General features: G+C 36.8%; 2 protein-coding genes across 2 annotated transcripts; one reads left to right on the top strand and one right to left on the bottom strand.

Moving 5' to 3' along the window:
• Positions 1 to 2,156: 2,156 nt before the first annotated feature.
• On the top strand, positions 2,157 to 4,167 carry LOC130729857 (uncharacterized). Its single transcript, XM_057581702.1, has 5 exons — positions 2,157 to 2,501; positions 2,552 to 2,698; positions 2,805 to 3,216; positions 3,315 to 3,433; positions 3,916 to 4,167. Exons 1-5 carry the CDS (start codon positions 2,157 to 2,159, stop codon positions 4,165 to 4,167), a joined length of 1,275 nt encoding a protein of 424 aa, XP_057437685.1.
• Positions 4,168 to 11,038: 6,871 nt separating this feature from the next.
• On the bottom strand, positions 11,039 to 12,492 carry LOC130734111 (uncharacterized protein At5g65660-like). The gene is made up of 2 exons (XM_057586417.1): positions 12,219 to 12,492; positions 11,039 to 11,733 (listed from the first exon to the last, which is right to left on the bottom strand). The coding sequence occupies exons 1-2, from the start codon at positions 12,441 to 12,443 to the stop codon at positions 11,569 to 11,571; spliced, it is 390 nt and encodes a 129-aa protein (XP_057442400.1). The 5' UTR covers positions 12,444 to 12,492; the 3' UTR covers positions 11,039 to 11,568.
• Between the last annotated feature and the right edge of the window lie 9,552 nt (positions 12,493 to 22,044).

The raw sequence follows: 22,044 nt of genomic DNA on the forward strand, positions 1-22,044 counted from the left end.
TAGAAGTTATATTATGCAAATTATAAAAATTGTAATTCTTATAAGAAAATTGTAATCTTTAATGAACCGAAATGTTTGATATAAAAAAGGTAATGTTGGAAAACTATAAATGCGGTTTCTACAGGAGCTTTTAGTATCCAAACTACCACAACTAAAGTAAGTATCAAACCTTTATCTCAAATTTTTAGATAGTTTGTTGAGTAAGGTGTTATAGCTGGTTATGCTGCTTGATGTTTTCTTTTCTCCACATCTAAATACTATTTTATCCTAGAAATTTATATTTACTATTTTAACGCATTACTACCTTGAATTTTATGGTAAAATTCAATAATCTTGTTTCTCAGATTACAATATAGTAGTTCAACATTAGTGGTTATGAGATATTTGTTGTTGTGGTCAATGACAAACAGTGTTGTTAAATAGTGGTTATAGCGGCTGCGACGCGCTATAGGAAGCGAGAAATAGCACCACCGCAATCGTTATGCTGCTACATAGCGGCCACCGCGATAATCGCGATCGCGGCCGCGAACGCCATAGCGGCGTTATTCCAGAATCGGAAATATCGGATTTGATGGATTTTAAACGTTTTTTTGGCTACTTTTTAGGGTTTTATATACGGAATATCTCTACTACTAGGCCTCCCATTAATTACCCTAATAACTACTTCTCTATATTAACGCTTCAACGTGAGAGGATTGACAGACATTCCAAATTCTCGTACTCCTCTCCTTTCCTTCGAATTCTTTCTGGTTCTCAAAGACCTGGACTTCTCTAGACTACAGCACAGTAGCAAGCAAACCTTCTCAGAGTTTTTGCTTTCTGGTGAGTAGATCATACTCTATTTTCCGCATCCTCTGTTTTTTGTTGAAAACTTATACTCTGTTTTTTAATGTTTCTTCTTCCTTTACTCTAAAACTTATAATATCTTCCTGTTTCACGGTTTTCTTCTTTGTTACTATTTTTTTTAACAGTCATCTTCTCTTTTTTTTTTTTGTTCAAAACTCATGCTCTGTTTTTCAATGTTTCTTCTTCCTTTACTCTTAAACTTATAATATCTTCATGTTTCACGATTTTCTTCTCTGTTACTATTTTTTTTAACAGACATCTTCTCTTTTTCTTTTATTTTTGTTCAAAACTCATGCTCTGTTTTTCAATGTTTCTTCTTCCTTTTCTCTTAGCTTATAATATCTTCATGTTTCACGGTTTTCTAATGAACTCTATTTTTCTAACAGTCTGTGTCATCTTCTCTTTTTCTTTTCTATAATTCTTCTTCCTCCAATTCTTCTTCTGTTCCTGTATTCTTATCTCTTACGTGTACTGTTTTATTTTGAAAACTCAGAAACCATGGCTGCACAAGGTTCCAATTCAACCCCAGTTCTTGCAGCACCTCAAAGGCCTGACCCTGGCTGGAAATTTTGTAAGCCATATGATGCGAACGATACCAGTCGCTGTATTTGCAATTTCTGTGGTAAAATGGCAAAGGGTGGAATTACAAGAATGAAGGAGCACTTGAAGGCGAAGGCAGGGAATGTCGCACCTTGTCCTAAGTGTTCGAAAGAGGTTCGAGATGAATTGTGGGGAATCTTGAATGAAAAGAAAAAGAAAGACAGCGAAGCATATGAAAGGGTTCGCCTTGATCTTCTTGATGATGGCTGCCTCCGTGGTGATAGTGATGAAGAAAATGCTATGGATGAAGGACTCGAGATTGCAACCAGAGAAAATAAAAAGAAAAAGGTTCTGAAGGGCCAGATTGATATGTACCTCCGAAAACCAGAAAATGCCATTGCAAAGAAGAAGAATGAGAAGTTAAGGCAGGAAAGCATCAGAGCCTCATGTGATAAGGAGTCTACAACAAGAGTTCATCAGTATATTGCCCGCTTTTGGTATCAAGCGGGCTTGTCTTTTTACGTGGTTAAGTTGCAAAGATTTCATGACATGCTTGCGGCTGTTGGAATCTTCGGACCTCATTTAAAAGCACCTTCATATCATGACATAAGGGTTCCACTTCTTACAAAGGAGGTAGACTACACTGAGAATTTGTTGAAGGGCCAGAAGGAGCATGGAAAAGATTTGGTTGCTCTATTATGTCCGATGCATGGACTGATAGAAAACAAAGATCAATTATTAACTTCATGGTGAATTGTTTAGCTGGAACAATGTTTCTAAAATCGGTTGATGTCTCTGATTATGTGAAAACTGGTGAGAAACTATTTGAGCTGCTTGACTCCATAATTGATGAGGTTGGCGAAGAGAATGTAGTTCAGGTTATAACCGACAATGGCAGCAACTATGTGAGCGCGGGAAAGATGCTAGAAAAAAAAAGACCCAACTTATATTGGACACCATGTGCAGCTCACTGCATAGATTTAATGTTGGAAGACATTGGAAATATTCCTCTCATAAAGAAAACAATTCAAAGAGCCATATCTCTTGTTGGTTTCATCTACGGTCACACTAGTGCATTGAGCTTGTTGAGGTACTATACCAATAAAAGAGAATTGGTAAGGCATGTTGTTACAAGATTTGCAACATCATATCTTACATTGAAAAGATTGCGAAGGAGAAGGGGAAATTGAGGGAGATGTTTGTGTCACACACTTGGACAAATAACAAGCTGTCCAACGAGCCAAAAGGCAAGCAAGCCACGAAAACCGTTTTGATGAACTCTTTCTGGATCAGTGTGTGTTTTATATTAAAGGTAATTTTGCTGTTTTTTTTCTATTTTTTTCACATTTTATTGTTTCTGTTTTTCTATTTTTTTCAAATCTGAAACTATTTTTTCCCTTTTTTTCCATACACTCAAGGTCATGGGTCCATTGGTACATGTACTACGCTTAGCGAACAGTGAGAAGAAACCCGCTATGGGTTATATCTATGAGGCTATGGATAAGGCCAAAGAAGCAATCAGAGCTTCCCTTCGTGATGACAAAAGCAAATATGAAAAAATCTTGGAAATCATATACAATAGGTGGAATAGCCAACTACATCGTCCATTGCATGCTGCTGGTCACTTCCTGAACCCAGAGTACTACTACAATGATTCAGAATTGGACTACGATTTTGAGGTGCAGAAAGGAGTCTATGAATGTGTAGAAAGGTTGTCACCTACTGATGATCTAAGGAAGAAGATACTCACCGAGCTACCAATTTACAAATCTGGTGGTGGTATGTTTGGAAGCAAGTTTGCATTTGAACAAAGGGGCGAAATTGCACCAGGTGAGCACAATTGAATATTTTTATATGTTAAATTGTTAATGCATTTGGATTGCATAACATTTGACTTATAATTGGATTTTGGACTTATGCTTTTGTAGCTCAATGGTGGAGAATGTATAGACAATCAACACCAAATTTGACAAGGTTGGAAATAAAGATTTTAAGTTTGACTTGCAGTGCTTCAGGGTGTGAACGGAATTGGAGTGTGTTTGAGCAAGTAAGCTCTTCAACTAATCAACTCTACTATTTGCTAATATTTATTCTTGTAGTTGTTAACTTTTAACTTGGCCTTTAGTTTACATTTTTTTTTTTTGAAAATGAAATGTATATTATTAGTAATGATGCCTGAGCCAAAAAAGTGACCCAAGACTGGAGGAAGTACAAGATGTCCATGAAAGATCATTACAATAGCAAAGGTGCAATAGGAAAATGCACAAACCCACCACCAACCCACAGAATGGCTTCTAACAGAATCCCAAGAGGTAGCCTCATTAAAACCTTGCTAGAAAAAACCCAGTGGGATAAAAACCTAGCAAGGAAAAAGAGTACCACCGACTTGGGAAGCCAAACTGCAACTAAATAAATTAATCAAAACCCCCAACTCGTATTTGAGACTGAAGTTGTAAATATTCCTTTGCAATTTCGTGGTCCGTAGCAGACTTGAATAATCATCAGTAAAACAGCTCCAAAACCAAACAGGAAAAACAGCATAAATCACACAGCAACGAGAACACAGCAGCAACAAGAGCAAAACAGATATCAGCAACAGCAAACAACGACGACAGCAACAGCAAAACAGATATCAACAACAACAAACAACAACGACAGCAACAGCAGCGACAGCAACAACAAAACAGATATCAGCAACAGCAAACAACAACGACAACAACAGCAGCGACAACAACAGCAACGACAACAACAGCAACATCAGCAACAACATCAGCGACATGACACAACATCAGCAACAACATCAGCGCATTTATATTTTTTTAAAATATGCAGCAGCACCTAAAAGCTTCTCACGACCTCTTCAGACACCAACCACTGATCCAGGCGAGACCACAACCTGGCATTGCGACTTGAGAACCAAGTGTACTCTCCATTGTTCAAAGGAAAATCCAGTAAGTTGCTGTCCTGCACAAACTGTTGGAAAGAAAAGTCACCTGCATCTAGAACACCTTATGAGGATCGTTCGGATCCAAGCAAAACTGCATTAAAATCACCACCAAGACACACCAACCCCCCATGGCGCATAACTCGTTGCATAAGAGCCTCAAAACATTGTCTACGTTCCACCTCTGAGTGAGGGCCATAGATATTTCCTACCAATACTGTATTATCAAAATTAGGGAGTTTCACAGTCATTAGAATAAACCAAGTTTCAACTGCCACTGTCAAGACTTGCAGATAACTCTCCCGCCACAAACACATCAAACCACCCGCTGATCCCACAGAAGAAGACTCAGCATGATGCATATTCATACTTTGAGACCAAGAAGCTACTGTACGCTGCCTTTGTTCATTCAATTTAGTCTCCTGTAACAACACAAGTTCTGGTTTCAGTTGCATCACTGCCTTTTTGACCGCCTCTCTTTTTGTTCTATCTCCTAGCCCACGGACGTTCCAAGTCAACCACGGACCTGACATATTAACTAAGGTGGGGATGATTTTGACGAATTTGAGCCTTTAAACCACGAAGCATCAACGCTTCCGATCCTCGCGGTTTCAGACCCAATTGTTTACCAAGTAGCCAAGTTCTCTGAGTTCGAGTTGTCGCTCCATCTTCACCCTGCACTGGCTCTAAGAAATCAACTGGAAGAGGTATTGATTTATTTTTACTCCCCTTTGGATGTCCCCGCTGAGAACTCTTCTTGGTTGAAACTGTATTTGGTGTTTTTTCCTCTAACTGTATTACAGAAGCGTTACCAGCAACTGGACCAGGAGAACACATGATTGGGAAACACTATGGAGAGTGCGTTTGAGAAGAAGAAGCTAGGCGTGCTGTTGCTTGAGGGTTTACTCGTTGCCTGATAATCTGGTGAGGTGTTGTACGCACAAAAACGTCAGTTATTCCACGTGCCTCAGAAGTTGGAGAAGTTGCTGAGGTTACTTGCAAACCCAAAAACTCGTTTTGTTGAATTTTCATGAGAGGCAAACACGCCTGAAGCCCTTTATTTTGAGAAATCACCTGCGGGTCCCGCTTCAATGAATTAAGAGAGCAGTCAATAACTAATTTCTGGTTCAAATCTTGAGTATTGAATGTGTATCCCGTAACCGAAAATCCTTTCCCCTTATTTTGAGCAGAATTTTCTAAAATCTGGTTACCATTTAAACATATATCTTTTTTTTTAATTTTTTCTCCACATAATAATCTCCTGTAACGTATATCCAGATTCAAGCAGCACCTGTAACTGTGCCTTCTGTTCCTCACGTGAATTAATGTCTGCTTCCATTTGAATTTCTGCCTTGCTGTTTGAATTTGAAAAACACTGAAGTTCCGGCGTGAGTGGCCGCCCTTCCGTCTCCGGCACCACTACCTCCGCCGGCGAGAAGACGGGTTCCTCCTCGGATACGGTTGCCAACGCATGGAAGCTTTCCTCCACGCAAACTTGTAAACCCTCTGCGGCTCCATCCCTGAACGCCTCATCTTCTTCATCAGTCTCTACATCAAGCGCGGATTCATTGTTTTTTCCATCGGGTTTTAACGCTCCAGAGAAGTCCATGTCGGATTCCCTTCCCTCATCAGCCGAGCTGCCGTCATCGTAGCGTTCCTCATCCTCTGAGTTTTAAATTTTGACTGGTGTCGACGGCATAGCTTCTACAGCCCCATCGTCATACGCTGTCGGATCCTTCTCAACCAAAACAATGCTTGATGTTCCGCTGACATCAACATCCATAGTAAAACAGTGCAAAATTGGATGATGCATACGAACCAAAATGCGTGCAAAATCAACTCTATGACGTAACATAGTGGGAGAATCAGAAATAATATACGTCCCTAGCATGTTCCCAACAGATGTGAAAAAGGATTCAGTCCACAAACCCAACGGTACCTGCCACAAACGAATCCAGACAAGTTGAGCCACACCAAATGAAAGCACAGTACAAGGCTTTACATCGTATAACTTCTGCTCTAAGTAGAAACTGCACTCTGCAATTGTCACCTCCATTTCTTCCTTAGTTTCAAATTCCAAAATAATTGCGTCTGCACCCAATGGAATCAAACGAAAATTAAACAACCCTATTTGACGGAATTGCTCCTGTAAAATTTCCACAGGCATAGACAGCAAAGTGCTTGCCGTTGCGCACCTCTGGACCCATTCTTCATCTAAATCAGCACCAAACAGACGCAACTGACATTCATTAGATTGCTTTGCAGCACCTTGCATCTGCCCAGAATCATGCTTATTTATTTGGGCAGGTTCTTGAACAATCTCCTGTTGCTTTGCTTTCGGTCTCCATACTTGCCTTTTGGTCTCAACCTTAGTTTTTCCTGATGAAGGCATCCCAGGTGATCGTGACGTTCGTTGTATATTTGCTTTCTGAACCACAAGGTAATTGCCATCTAAACGCTGACCATGGAACATACAAATCTCCTTCTATGCCTCCTCATCACTGTTGAAATGCAAAAAACCAAAGCGAAAGCGTCGGTGGTATTTCTTTTTCTGCTGAATGAATACAGATCGGAGCTTTCCTGCTTTCTCAAAAGTTGCCCGGAATTTCTGATACGTCATCCTGTCTCCCAGACCATCCACAAAAACTGAAAAGGAATCGTGATGCTGCTTGAATCTTTGTGATTCTATGTTTACTGGTTGGCTGTTTTTTAGCTCAGAAGCGTGTCGTGGATGTGAGGACCTTTGATCTCCCCTATTATCATACAATGTCTGCTTCCAATTAGATTGATACCTCCCTGATCTGCCACCTTCATATTGCCACTGTCTTGCTCGAATCCTTCAATTTGCTGTTTGAATGTTCTGCCATTGATCACGTTTGGATCCCCTCGAAAAATATGAACGCCGCCAGTTTTGACCCCGTTCAAAATTATTCTCCGGTTGCCCCACCCGCCGCTGCCACTGCCCCGCCAGTGAATCTCTCTCTACTCCCTCTCTCTCTCATTTTTTTATCATTCTTCAAAATTATGGATAGAAAATTATGTACTTTAGTTTACATTTTAATTTTATTACCTTATCATATTTATAGATTCATACAAAGAAAATAAATAAGCTTGAGCATTAGAGACTTGAGGACTTGGTGTTTGTCAAGTATAATCAAGCACTAGTAAGAAGGTACAATATTAGAGATGAGTTGGACCCTATCTCCTTGGATGACATTGATGTGAGCAATGAATGGCTAGTGGGGACGATGGAAGAGGATGGAGATGATGCTGAAAATGATAGGGTATTTCCGGATGATGACCTCACTTGGGATGTTGTTTACAAAGCTTCAGGAATTGGAGAGCCTAGTACTAACACTAGGCGAAGAACTAGAAAGGGAAAAGAGGTCCCAACTGCTGCAGATACTTCATCTAAGAAGAAGAAAGGTGCTACTGCTTCCAAGAATGGAAAAGAGCCGATTGTTATTGAAGATGAAGAAGAAGAGATTTCAGACAATGATTTGGAGGACTCTGAAATAGAAGCTGATGGATATGTTTCACTTTCTGATGATGTGGATGATGAAAATTCTGAGGAGGAGGAAGAAGATAACGAGTAGAATTGACTTTTGTTGCATTACCTTTACTGTTTTGAGGCTTCAGTTTAAATTATGTTGTTTTAAGTATTTTTGTTATTTGTTTTGAGCTGTTGGGCAGCCTTGAATTACTGTTTTGAGACTTGCGTTAAAATTATGTTGTTTTAAGTACTTTTGTCATCTGTTTTGAGACTTTGAGTTAAAATTATGTTGTTTTAAGTACTTTTGTCTTTTTATTTGCACAAACAGCTTGTGATAAGAGCTGTTTTTTGTATAATATTGTACTTATTTTAACGGCTATTTGCCCGCGACGCGATCCGTTAAATGAAATAGCGGATTTTGGCCTCGCCGCAATTTTCCGCGATCGCGATTTGAGAACACTGATGACGAAGTAGTAAAGAAGGTCTGGGTAACTATGACCACAAAGGATTCTGCATTGTTGAAATTGATGGAGGGTACATCTGCCAGGGACAAGCCTCTAATTCCTCCAAATGCTAAGGATTCTAATCGCATCCTGACTGAGCCAAGCGAGATTTTATTATGGGGTAGCTCCTCGGAGATGTTTTCAATTGCTCAATTGTAGAGGATATTCAAGGTTAAGGTGTGTAGATTTTTACTGCTGAACCAGAAAAGAAGGTAAAAGGTTTTCTTCATTTGGTTTTGTTTGGTGTCGGGTATTTTATTCTTGTGGATACTAGTGTTACCACTTGTGTTCCCTAGCTATAATTGAGCGTTTGGTCTCTGAGGATTTTTTGTTATTTTCGGAGGTTTTTGTGGTGTGGAACAAACAGAGTTTTGAGTTGTTGCCTTAGCTTTTTCTTTTGGGTTGGATTCTGGATAGAATGTTTGCAAGACTTTCTTTATTTCAATCTGTTTGTAGATTGTGTACTCGTCATTTATCATGTACATATTTTCTTTTGCTTTTTGAAGAAATGAAGAAGTAATAAAACACATATTTCATAGTTAATTATTTTTTTTGGGCCTTAGAATTTAAGCAAAAGCTTATTGCAAAAGTACACATCTAGAGATGCACATTCGACAAGGGACTTTTTTTTTGGTACATTTGGACAAGGGACCTGGAAAAACAATGAATTCTATGGTTTTGCCTCCATTTACCATGTTTTCTTAATCTTCAAGCATTTCGTCTCAGGAAATTAGAGCAAACAAAAAGGGAGTGTTGTAGCCTTATTTCCTTACCATGCAACGCTCCCACTTATGGGAATTATTTGTTAAATGTAAAATCATATAGAAATCTCATATGTTACCAGAAAAAGAGAAGAGTCTGTCAATGTTTAACAATGTCCAAGGCAAATTATATTACAAGGTTGTGGAATAATGCATTCATTAAGAGGAAAGTGTCCTTGAACTGGGAGAGAAGAGTAACTAAAAACAATAGGGTTAAGTATCATATTAATCCCTGCATTTGTGTCACCGTCTGAACTAGGTCCCTCGCCGGAAAAATTATTGTAAAAGATCCACTTGTCATCTTGTGTGTAAATTGTTTGGGGCGGGTCCTCACCGGAGCACGGAGCTCCGGCGAGTGATGATTTGGATTGCTGAATGAGATAAAAATGCTTACGTGGATTTTTAAAAATAATAAATAAATTACACATCACAAAATTAGATAAAATTAACAAAAATAAAATTAATTAACAAAACTAACCCTAATTTAATTAACAAAAACTAATTAACCTCAATTCTTTTTTGATCAAGAACAAGAAAATTCAGTTTCAGACAAAAAAACGAACAAGAAAATTCATTGTGACTATAAATCAAGCTTGTCGATGTACATTATAGATTCATACAATCTAATCCCTATACTCCCAAAAATATCAAAACTCAAATTAGTGCATGCATCTTGTTTTGAAGCCGCAATGGAGGAGATATCAACACTACTCTCACAGGAAGATTGGAGTGATAACAAATCCAACAGTGTCTTTGAATGGGTCTCCCACTGTGTCTCCTGTAATTCATCTTCATTAATATTGAATCTTCCTCTGGTCTTCACTTTCAGGGAAAAAAAAAATCCCCTGGTTTTCAACATCATTACCAGAACCTAGAAGCACAAACCTAGAAAAACAAGCCCCTTTGTTCAAACCCAGATCCACACCCACCACCTTCAGTCACTTCTATTCATCGAATTGCAGCCAAAGGTAGATCCTTTCTTGCCCCTTCATTCAAATCCCCTTCCAATCGCAGATCCAAAACAAGAAAAAGAAACACAATCGCAGATCCCCTCTCTCACCTTCTTCTCCTTCTCCTTCTCTCATAAACTCATATTGGGGGGTTTGAGGTTTAGGGTGGCGGTGGGGAGTGGGTGGTTTGGGTTTCGATTGGGGTGAGGTTGGGGTTAAGGGTGGCAGTGGGGAGTGGGTATGGTGGTGGTGAGGTTGAGGTGGCGTTTTCTGGAGTATGCCTTCTGGGCTCCATTGGGGAGGTGTTGTGTTGCTCTGTTACATTTGAATCTGAAAGAAGCCCAGGAAGGTGTTGACACACAATAAGAACATGCAAGAATGGTTGAAGAAGAAGGTGGTGGCTGAATTCATGGTGTGTGTGAGAGAGAATGGAGACGAGTGTGGTTATGGCTATGAGTGGTTTGATTGGGTGGAGAGAGGAAGTTGTGTTGATGCCAGGGGATTGGAATTAGAAGATGAGGAGAAGAAGAACCCTAATTTGATTGGGAATTTGGGGGAATTGAGATTAATTAGTTTATGTTAATTAAATTAGGGTTAGTTTTGTTAATTGATTTTATTTTTGTTAATTTAATTTAATTTTCTGATGTGTAATTTATTTATTATTTTTTATTAATTTTTAAAATCCACATAAGCATTTTTATCCCAATCAGCAATCTAAATCATCACTTACCGGAGCATATTAGAAATTAGGAGGCCTATACTCAACCACAAAAGCTAGCTCAAGAGTTGAGGTTTGCACAACCCTTATAAACACTTGATTGGCCTTATCTCTAGCCAATGTGGGACTTCTAACACACCCCCTCACGTCCAGGATTGAACAGACTGGAACGTGGGAACAACAACGGGTGGCCCAAATATGGGTGGTCTCCACAACAAATGGATCTAGGATAGACTCTGATACCATATTAGAAATCGGGAGGCCTATACTCAACCACAAAAGCTAGCTCAAGAGTTGAGGTTTGCACAACCCTTATAAACACTTGATTTGCCTTATCTCTAGCCAATGTGGGACTTCTAACACACCCCCTCACGTCCAGGATTGAACAGACTGGAACGTGGGAACAACAACGGGTGGCCCAAATATGGGTGGGGCTCCGGTGAGGACTCGCCCCAAACAATTTACAAACAAGAGGATCTTTTACAATAATTTTTCCGGCGAGTGACCTAGTTCAGACGGCGACACAAAGACAGGGACTAATATGATGTTTAACCCAAAACAATAAATCAAACTAGGAATGTTTACATTTCAACCATTTTCTTTCCCATTCTGAAAAAAATAAATGGGCTCTCAGATTTGGTATTTTCCTGGCACCTTCAGTGAGCTTGGTAGATATATCATCATCTCACTCAGCACAAAGCTATCAAATTCTTAGCTATTGAGAAAGAAGGTCCATGATTTGTTCTGTAAATTATATGTAAGCTACCCTGAATTCTGAAAGGCTTTGATTTCTATTGAAATCAGCAACACTCTTTAGTTGCTGCTTCTGCAAAAATCAGAATTTCCTGCCATGTCTACATGGATTGTGATCCTTTCATCTCTTGGAGGTTCACATGGGCATGCTGTGGCTATGAATTTTGGGATTTCATCCCCTGGCATCAACACAGGCAAGCTCTGAGCATAGTTCTGCTTCATCATCTGCACAATACAAATCCAATCTCATTAGTCTTTGCCTCACAATACAAATTCACTTAATCTAAAAATTAAATCTTTGTTGAATTTCTATTCTTTTTAAGCTTCTTTACAATACTTAATTTCATCAATTTAACTGTTAAAATCATACACCTACAAATATTTGATTTATTTGAAACTTCGTACACATATTGCCATTAACTTATTTTTTCTCAGAATCAATTCTGATACACAAGCTACACTCAAGAAGTTCTCTCCAGAATTAATTTTGACAGTTCTCCCCAAAATCGATTTTGACATTAGGATGAGTTCTAAAATTTCTAAACATTAACTTAGTATAGTATCAATTGATGAAATGATTGAAGTTTTTTAATTTGTGTTCAAAAAAGCTATTGACATAAGTACATGTTAAAACTCTTTTACTAGGAAAATTGATCATATACATACAAATAAAATCTTGTGGTATTTGTTTGAAAAGGGGTAATGATTACCAGAACAGGAAATGCTGGTTTCTGGGGAGAGGAAGTTAAGTCTACTTGTTGCATATGAGCCTGAGAGGTGTCAGCCCCAGAAGATGGAAACAAGGTTTTGAGCTTTTTCCAATGTAAGCAGCAGCAAAAGAAGACACATATGAAGAGCAGAGAGGCAAAGAGCAGTGCCAAACCAAGAGGCAATTCAATGGAAACTCTGCTTGCTGCTGTGTCTTGAAGCTCCATTTTTCTTTCTCTTGTGTTGTGACTGAATTCTGATTGTGCTGGAATCAATGAAATCTCACTGAATATTTATAAATAAGAAATGAATGGGGCTCCCTTTGCTTTCTTGGTTGTTTAGGTGGGGCATGTGGTGGGGTTTGCTTTCTAGTGGGTGGAAGAACTTTGGAAGGTGACATTTTTTATTATTGAAATCGACATGAGTTAGTGATATGTGGAGTGAGGGAAATTTGTGTTTGGTGTTAAAATGAAAACGGTTCTGCACTTCTACATAGGGAAAGAGCACCCAATTCCTTAGAGGACAACTATTAGGTATGAGGGCTCCATTATAATTGGTATCACTTAAGAGTCACTTTGATTCCTCAGCTGTAGAAAGATAATGCGTTTCATTCCTGTTAGTTGAAAATGAATCAATTTAGTCCTTAAAATATAAATTATCACAAATTTTAGTCCTTAAAAAATGAAAGTATTTATAATTGTTTTCATGTTTCCTTGACTATTTAGCCTACTTTTATGATTAAGCTAGGGATCAAAACTGACATTTAGTTTGATTTGGAATCTAAGGTATAAATTGTAATTGCAATATTCTAATCATTATTTGTTCACTTGACTATAAGGTGTTAGCCATATTCTAATCATTAGGTACTAAAAAGAGATTGAAAGATGATGTTCATTGCTCTTATTGCATGTCTGTGACAGAATTGTTTGATAAGCAATATGGTAATTATTATATGTATTTGTGAATTTTACAATACATATGAATATCTATAACTTGTTATAAGCTAGTTATATTAGCGTATGGATAAGCCTACCTACTTATAATTTATTTTGAGTTTATTGACTTTATTTTAATAAACTTAACAAAATAACTTATGAATAACCGCTTTATGCGAAAAATACTTTATTGGAATTTAAGAAATTTAACTCTACCCACAAAATCTACCTTAAGATATGAGGATTGTCTTCTCACTTAGCCATATCTCTAGCTAATAATGTGAGACTTAACACCCCTCTCACGTCAATGACTAGTTAATGTGACTTAACATTCCCTTGCGTCTAGGACATTTGGAAAGCGGAGATCGATGATCATGTCTATATCTCTTTCCATCATGAGATATCTTCAGAGGGCGATAGGGTAACCCAAGAATGAATTTAAGACATGTTTATATATCATATTAGAATTGAGAGGTCTACCTTTACTCCAAAAGCTAACTCAAGAGGTGAGGTTTATCTTCTCACTTATAAGCACTTCACTAGCTAGCCAATGTGAGACTTAAGAAACTATATTCATAAGCACTTATTTCGATAGCTATAATTATGTTAGCTTGTGCTGTACATGACCAATGTGTTTGTTTGGAGGAATTATGAAGTATACTTACAAGTTACAAATAGAGATCATTACAAAGTGATTTTTTGAATAAATCTATTTTCTTTTTCATTTATTTCTACGTGAGGCCAGGTATCTTAATGTAGTGGACAAGCTTGCCTTAATGTTGAAGATTCTAGAATATCCGGGCGGGCCTACAGGGATCAAAGATGGACCAGAGTTTGAAGGGAATTAAGTTTGCCTCTTAAGTGGGCTACTCATGGTCAAAAATAGATCCAATTAGTCCACTTCTTAAAGCAAAGCAAAAAAGATGAAATGATTTGCTATGTCCTTGTCGTGGAAATTATTGTTTATTACTTTATTATTAGCATAATATGCATTATTTTTATTTTAACATTTGACATAAAGCATTTCCTTTTACTTTTTAAAAAATGACTTTTGACTTTTAAAATTAATTCTTATAACACATTGGAAATTTTTATTTTATGTTAAGGAAAATTATTACTACTTGTTACCCAAAAAAAATTGTTTCTTTTATCAGCGAAAAAATGTAATCTATCTTAAATATTTTTTTCTTTTATGAACAAAGAAACTCTTTTGTGGAACCAAAAAAAAAACTCTTTTGTTGTTGCCTTATTTTTGAGTAACAACATTAAGTCTACTTCTTTGTGATCACAAGTCATAACTCACAAGGGTCGTTCTTGAAACTTTACATGGAGGGGTCTTGAAACTTTACTAATTTACTAATACAATTCCTAAAAAAATTATATCACACTATTTACAATGATTATTTAACTAACAAAAAAATTATGCTTCGAAAAACTAACAAAATTACAAAGAACTAAGGAACAGGAAAGTCTCGAGCTCAATTAATAGAAGGCCTATCAAAAATCATAAGACTGGTCGTAGGCGAGTGAGCTCCACTCTAAACATGCCAATCTGCAGCATCATTCCCCTCTCGATGACTCCATGCAAGGCTAATTAATAAAAATTGATACTATAACAAAATAAGAAAAAATTTATAAGTTAAAATAAATCTTAAGTATTACATAATTCGTAAATAACTTGAGAAATAATTTATCGAATATATATATACATCATAAAAAAGTGGACAAAATTTATAGAACTTCTCAAATTTTGTAAATCAATATTGAAAAAATTAAAGTGGTGAACAATACTTTTAACCGAACAAAAACCTTTAACTATTTAATATTTTTCTTGGCGAAAGAAAACAAAGAATTGAGTTGGAGTCCATGAGATGTCGCACTTAAAAAGGCGCATTCTTTTCGGTTACTTCTGTTTTTTCCTCATACGGGGAAGAAAAAAAGCTAGGAGGCCCAAACTGCTTTTGAGTTTGCTTCATCGCCTATAACATTTATTTAACCTTTATTTAAAATAATGTAAATGAAAAAGCTATTGTTAATTGTTATAGAACCACATAATTATTTTAATCAATAAATTGAATTATTACAACCGCGCTCTTAGCTTATATCAAAACACAAATTATGATAATATTCGTAGTATTTTTCTTTTTCTTTAGTATTTTTCTTTATTAATCCATGTATTCCTTTCCCTTTTTTTTTCACATGGTTGCGCAGTTACTAGTCACCTACACGGATAATTTTTTTTTATTTAAAAAAACCCTACATGGATAAAAAAAACATGCATGTGTTTTGCGAATGTGATGAGTTTGTGGTAGAAAAAAAATGAAAAATACAAGTTTATTAATAGCTTATTTTTGCTATCTTCCTTATTTTCTTTCCTTCTCTCATGGTGTCTATACCCAAAATAGGTTCACTAAGAATAATTATTTGTCCACACTTCAAAAATGATGTGAAAAGAGGTGGAGATGAGAGAGATCAAAAGAAAAGAAAAACTAAGAAAAAAAATATAAAATGAGATAGAAATAAAAATAAAGGAAAATGAAGTATATAAAAAATGAGATGTAAATATATCATTATTAATTCACCAATAACTTTTTGAACCACAATAAAGCTACAACCTATACTATCACGCCAAAGCTTTCATAATTCATAGTGCTATTGTGTAGTGTTTGTTGTCACACAAGCCCACATAACTTTTTAGGGTCGGGTTAACAGTGACGGATGCACGTTGACAAGCATGAGGGCAAGTGCCCTCACTTGAATATAGAAAATTGCATTAGAAAAAAATTTGAGTAGTAAAAGTATGTGGTTTTTTATGATTTCTTTGATAAAAATTGCTCTCATTTATGTCCCACATTGCTAAATGCCCTCACTTGTGTCCCACATTGCTAAATGTCCTCACTTGAGTAATAAAAGTATGTGGTTTTTAGTGGCCCCTTTGGTAAAAAAATGTCTTCACTTGTGTCTCCTTTGGTAAAAAAAATGTCATCACTTCAAATAATATATGTTAATTTTTTTATTACGAATTTATATGTATATATTGCCCTCACTACATAAAATTTCTGAATCCGTCACTAGTCGGGTAGCTTTTCCTAGAGTGAGTCGTCCATTCTAACTAGTACAGTATAACTTAATGTGCCTAGACTACCCTATATATATATATATATATATATATATATATATATATATATATATATATCACGACCATGCATGATGATCAGCGTATTACTATTATGTGTTAAGCACGGTTGCTTATAAAGGTTTCTCTAGATTTATTCCACGCCACGTAACTAAATTATATTCCATAAACGATTGAATAAAAAGATTCGACCAAAACAAAAACAATATGAATATTAAAAGGCTACACCTAACACTAAAATATGTTTTGGGTTTGTGTTTTATGCAAATGCACTTGAAACTATTTTCAAGTGTTTTTATGCACCATTGTCATATGTGATACGATTATTTAAATTTCTTTTACCAATTGTATTAGTTCATCCACATTATAGATTAATAATTGTGTTATAACCAATTACATGCTTTCAAGTTACAACATTATGACTATATAAATATCATATTTTCATATAAGAGGATGAATTTGTAAAACTAAAGAAAGCATAATCCTTCATACAATTCTTATATAATACTTCCCACTTTTGTATACAAATCATAGGTAGTTGTTACTTGTTAGTCAAATACACTATGCCAATACACTATACCACCCACCCCTACGTAGTATCTACATAGTGGATTTGAAAAGTCTATCAAATTGAAAAAGCATGGCATAAATGAATAGCACGCTGCAGCCATGGTTGAAAGATGATGGTATGCATACAGCATACACACATAATGCATACCGGCATTAACTCCTATAAATACCATAGCAACCTGTATGAGAAATGCATCCCAACAAAGTGAAGTATCTCGTAGTACAAACATTTAAGCTTTCATTTGCTCTTTTTTTTATACTCTTGTTTTAGAGTGTTGTGAGGTTTGATCAGATAATAGCTTTGAAGAGTGTGGGTGTACTGGAGTTGTGGGGTAGATGAGAGAAATATCTGTATGTTGTAACAATTTTCACATAGTGTTTATTTTTTGGTTGTCAGTTTAGACAACGACCGTGGTTTTTTCTCCGGTTTTGGAGTTTTCACGTTAAATCTTATGTTGTGATTGTGTCACTGTTTCTATTTCTCTATGTCGGTTTCCTAACAACTGGTATCAAGAGCCATTGGTTTGGTGGGACTATTCTTAGTATGCTTTGTGGCTGCAGTGTTGTGTGACACTGTGAAAGTGTTGTTTCAAAAGATTCTGGCTAGGAAAGACTGGGTACTTAAGTGTGTCCATTATGACTCACCTCTCTTTCCTGGGAACCTATCTGGTGTACGATTTACAGTTCGCACGCAGCCACAATGTCAAGTTATTCAAATGTTGTGAAGAGTGACATAGAGAAGTTTGATGGAAGAATCAATTTTGCCTTGTGAAAAATACAAGTCAATGATGTGTTGATACAAGCAGGACTTCACAAGGCGTTAAAAGGAAACACTTCCAACATGGAGAATGAGAAGTGGGAGGAACTAGATCTGAGAGTCGCAAGTGCAATCCGCTTATGTTTGGCTAAGATTATTCTTGCAAATGTGTAGAGTATTTCATCAGCCAAAGAACTTTGGGAGAAACTCGAAGGGTTATATCAGGCAAAAGGCACTTCAAACCGATTGTTGCTGAAAGAGCAGTTCCACAATTTACGCATGGAGAATGATATGAAAGTCTTTGACCATCTTAGTGCTCTCAATGGAATTGTCTCCGAATTAGAAGCTATTGGAGTAGATATTGACGATGAAGATAAAGCACTAAGACTCATATGGTCTCTTCCATCTTCCTATGAGCATATCAAACCAATTTTGATATTTGGGAAGGAAACTTTGAGCTTTAAGGATGTTGTCAGCAAAATTATTTTTGAAGAAAGAAGAATGAAATATGAAGATAACACTTCATCAAGCTCGGCACCGATAGCCAGAGGTGGGCTTTATGGTAAGAAGAACCAGGGAATGAATATTACATGCTGTAAAGAAAAAACTGTCCAAGTGCAGCAACATCAGAAATGGGCTCTGTGGAAAATGTTAGCAATGTCTCCCTCGTTTTTGGAGAGGATGATGGTCTCTAAAATGACAATGTATCCTCTTGGCATTACCGCACTGCTATGGAAAAGGATAAGTTATTGCTAGCAGATTCAGAATTGCACACGGGCATTGGTTGACATTGAGGCAAGGTGTGTGGTGCAGCTATGTTGGTTGCTGATGAACTTCTGAAGAAAGTCAACATGGAAGTTGCACCGTAATTTTTCAGCATGGCTTCAACATGAATAAATTCTTGGGAATGATTTAGTTCCAAGTGAGGTGTACTCTTTATGGTGGAGTATGATAGTTCTTTTGAACTATGATTATCGTGGTAGACAATGGAAGTTATGATTGTCGGTATAGGCAATGATTGTTGATGACGACAATGGAAGCGGAAAATGCATATTGAGTGGGAGCACAATGTGATGTGGTGTTGACTCACTTTAAGTGGGAGATTGTCAAACATAGCTCCTGCATGATTGAGGTATGAAGACCGACTGAAGTCAATCTTTAAGTGGGAGATTGTTAGTCAAATACACTATGCCAATACATATACCACCCACCCCTACGTAGTATCTACATAGTGGATTTGAAAAGTTTATTGAAATGAAAAAGCGCTACAGCCATGGTTGAAAGATGATGGTATGCCTACATGCATACACATTGGCTTGGCATCAGCTCCTATAAATACTATAACAACCCGTAGGAGAAATGTCCCAACAAAGTGAAGTATCTCGTAGTACAAACATTTAAGCTTTTATTTTTTTTTTTTCTTATACTCTTGTTTTAGAGTGTTGTGAGGTTTGTTCAGATAATAGCTTTGGAGAGTGTGAGTGTACTGGGGTTGTGGGGTAGTTGAGAGAAATATTTGTGTATTGTAACAATTTTCACATAGTGTTTATTCTTTGGTTGTCGGTTTAGACAACAGTCGTGGTTTTTTCTCCGTTTTTGGAGTTTCCATGTTAAATCCTTGTGTTGTGATTGTGTCATTGTTTCTATTTCTCTATGCCGGTTTCGTAACAGTAGTAAACATAAAAATAGAAGAATTATCTACTTCAACATTGTCACCTTTTACAAACAACCAAACATGTCATTGGTGGTTTGTCATTTGCCATACTAAGGATGTGTCATAGTGCGGGTACAATATTGATGCAGTCAAATCATTTGGAACTTGTTGTTATATATTATAGTCCAAGGATTACCACAATGTTCAAATTAGATTATGTGAACATCAAACATGAATATGTGTTTTTCCTTCGTTTCACCATGGGAAACAAATTCATAACTTGACAACATATTTTAATATATGTGACTTCTAGCAAAGGGGAAAGAATAAGAACCTTACACAAAGATGACAGTGACAAAGCCAGCAAAAAGCGACAAGATAACATCGAAAGTGACGGCAACGGGAAAAGTCGTAGCAGCAATAACGACAAGCTAAGCTGATTATTTTCCTTGCGGTGGAGCTTTGAGGTATCCTCACGATCCTTACTCTAGCTTGGGATAAGGTTTTTCTAAGGTGTTAGTGGAGAGTGACTCCAGTGTAGCAGTCCAACTTATTAATTCTGGCTGTGACTTCCTTCACCCTTATGGTGGCTTGGTTAATCAGATCAGTGCTTGGAAGGATAGAGCTTAATTGGGAATACCAGTGTATCCACGTTTGTCGGGAAGTCAACCAAGTTGCAGATAAGCTAGCTAATTTGGCTTATGTTTTAGGGCTAGGTACTTATCATGTTTTAGAGCGTCCTCCTCCTAGTTGTTCTAACTTGCTTCTTTTTTTTTCTTCATGTTTTGGGAGTGTCGTTCCTTCCGCCAACCCGTGTGTAATCTTTAATTTCGGGCGTGAGCCCTCCATTCAACAAAAAAAAATGTACTCTTTTTTTCCTCCCAAATTGTAGCGGTTGTGTATTTATTTATTAATTAAATTAAATTATTATTATATTGCCTTGAGAGTGCTTTGAATTTTTGTCTTTGTTTTTCAAATAAGGACACTTATAAAGTGTAACTTCAATTTTTAATTTGTATTCTTTCGTACTAATTATATAATTTTTAGTTTAAAATATGTAATTTTAAATCCGATTTAAATTAATTATATATTTATGTATTTTCAAAAATATTTTTACCAAAAATATTGATTTATACTTTAGAATATAGTTAAATACAAAATATTGGTTTTTTTATAAGCAAATACAAAATATTGTGAATTGTACGAAATGATGTGCACTTATAATGAAAGGCTTGAAATAGACTCAACATAGTGCATATGTGGTTTAATGTTCGATAATGTAAATGTAATTACGTATTTTAAAATATTAATAGAGTAGATAGAATTTATCACATTCGTAAGTTGATTTGCAATTCTGATAGCCAAGAGTTGATTGATGCTATAAGTGGCGGAGGGACAGGGGTGACTTCCCCTGCTTAGTCACCCCTGAATTTTAAGAATTTTCCACTAAAACATTTTGAAGCAATGTGGGACTTGAGAAGTAGAAGGTGGGAGCGGGATGGATGGTGGAAGGGTGAGCTGAGAGGAGTGGGGAGAGCAAAATCGTTGTGTAGGTAATTGAGTGCTTCAGCAATCTCTATAGCTACATTAAATCTGACTTCCCATGACAAGATAGATTAAACCTTGTTCTTGCCTACATCCATTTCAGATTTCAGATCAGTACCAAATTAAGATACAAATAAGTTTAACAAGGTGAGATTGAGAAGTGGAAAAGAAAATTCACCCGTGTAGATTTTGTTCTAAGCTTCCTTTGGGGAAATAATCATAAACAGAGATTAAAGCATTGTCCTCAATGCAGATACCAAGTAGAGGGGTGATGCCTTTGTGCTTCAATGAGGACATGATTTCCACCTCGCGGGCAAAATCGTTCAAGTCTTCTTTTGATGACTGCATAAGCTTGTGTGGCCGCTGAACGCCTGAACTGTCATCGTGGGTGGTGGCACTGAATGGTTTGTTTGGGAATGGTACAACGGGGAACCCAAGATGGTTTTGAAAACCAATTAAAATAGGAAGGTGCGTGGCAGAGCTAAGCATGTTTTTTTAGATAAGGCATAACAGAAAAAAAAAACAAAACAAAACAAAACTAGAGGGAAATAAAAACACAGGGGATGAGGAAAAAAACAGAGACAGACAGAACAAGACTCAACAGGGCATGTATACTTCCTAAAATATGTGTTTAGTTAAAAAGAAGAAAAAAAAGTAATGGTAGAGTGCTTCAATTCGTATACATGTGAATTTATTGGGTAAATTTATTGCTTAATTGGTATGATTATATGGAATTGAATTTGTGGTGTTTGGGTTTTTCTTGGAAAAAAGTGATTAAAATTATGTACACTAATAGTTTGTAAAAATTCCCCTTTAAGTTTTAGCCTTCAACAAAGGGGCTTTTGCTGTTGTTGGGCTGTTGCTTCTTTTTAATTTTGTTTATGTTTTATTTGACACATTTTTTATTTGACAAAAATTGAAATTTTCTTGTAAATTATATTTCTTTATAGATGTTAGTCCCCCTGTTAAAAAATTCCTGGCTACGCCCCTGCCTATAGCTGACCCTAGCCGTGCAAGCTTTCATGCCCATGGGTGGGTGTTGCGTGAAATTCATGCTTTGATGACAAAGAATTGGCAAGTGGAGCTTTCTTGGTGCTGTCGAGACGTGAACATGGTAGCAGATTGTCTGGCAAAGAGAGGGTCCCTTCTCCCCGCTACTGGCTACAGTGCGTTGGCTACCCCCTCCCCGGAGCTTGAAGTCCTTATGTTGAAGGACATTATTGGGTTTAGT

Source organism: Lotus japonicus, chromosome 1 (genome assembly GCF_012489685.1).
Source record: "Lotus japonicus ecotype B-129 chromosome 1, LjGifu_v1.2".
NCBI lineage: Eukaryota > Viridiplantae > Streptophyta > Magnoliopsida > Fabales > Fabaceae > Lotus > Lotus japonicus.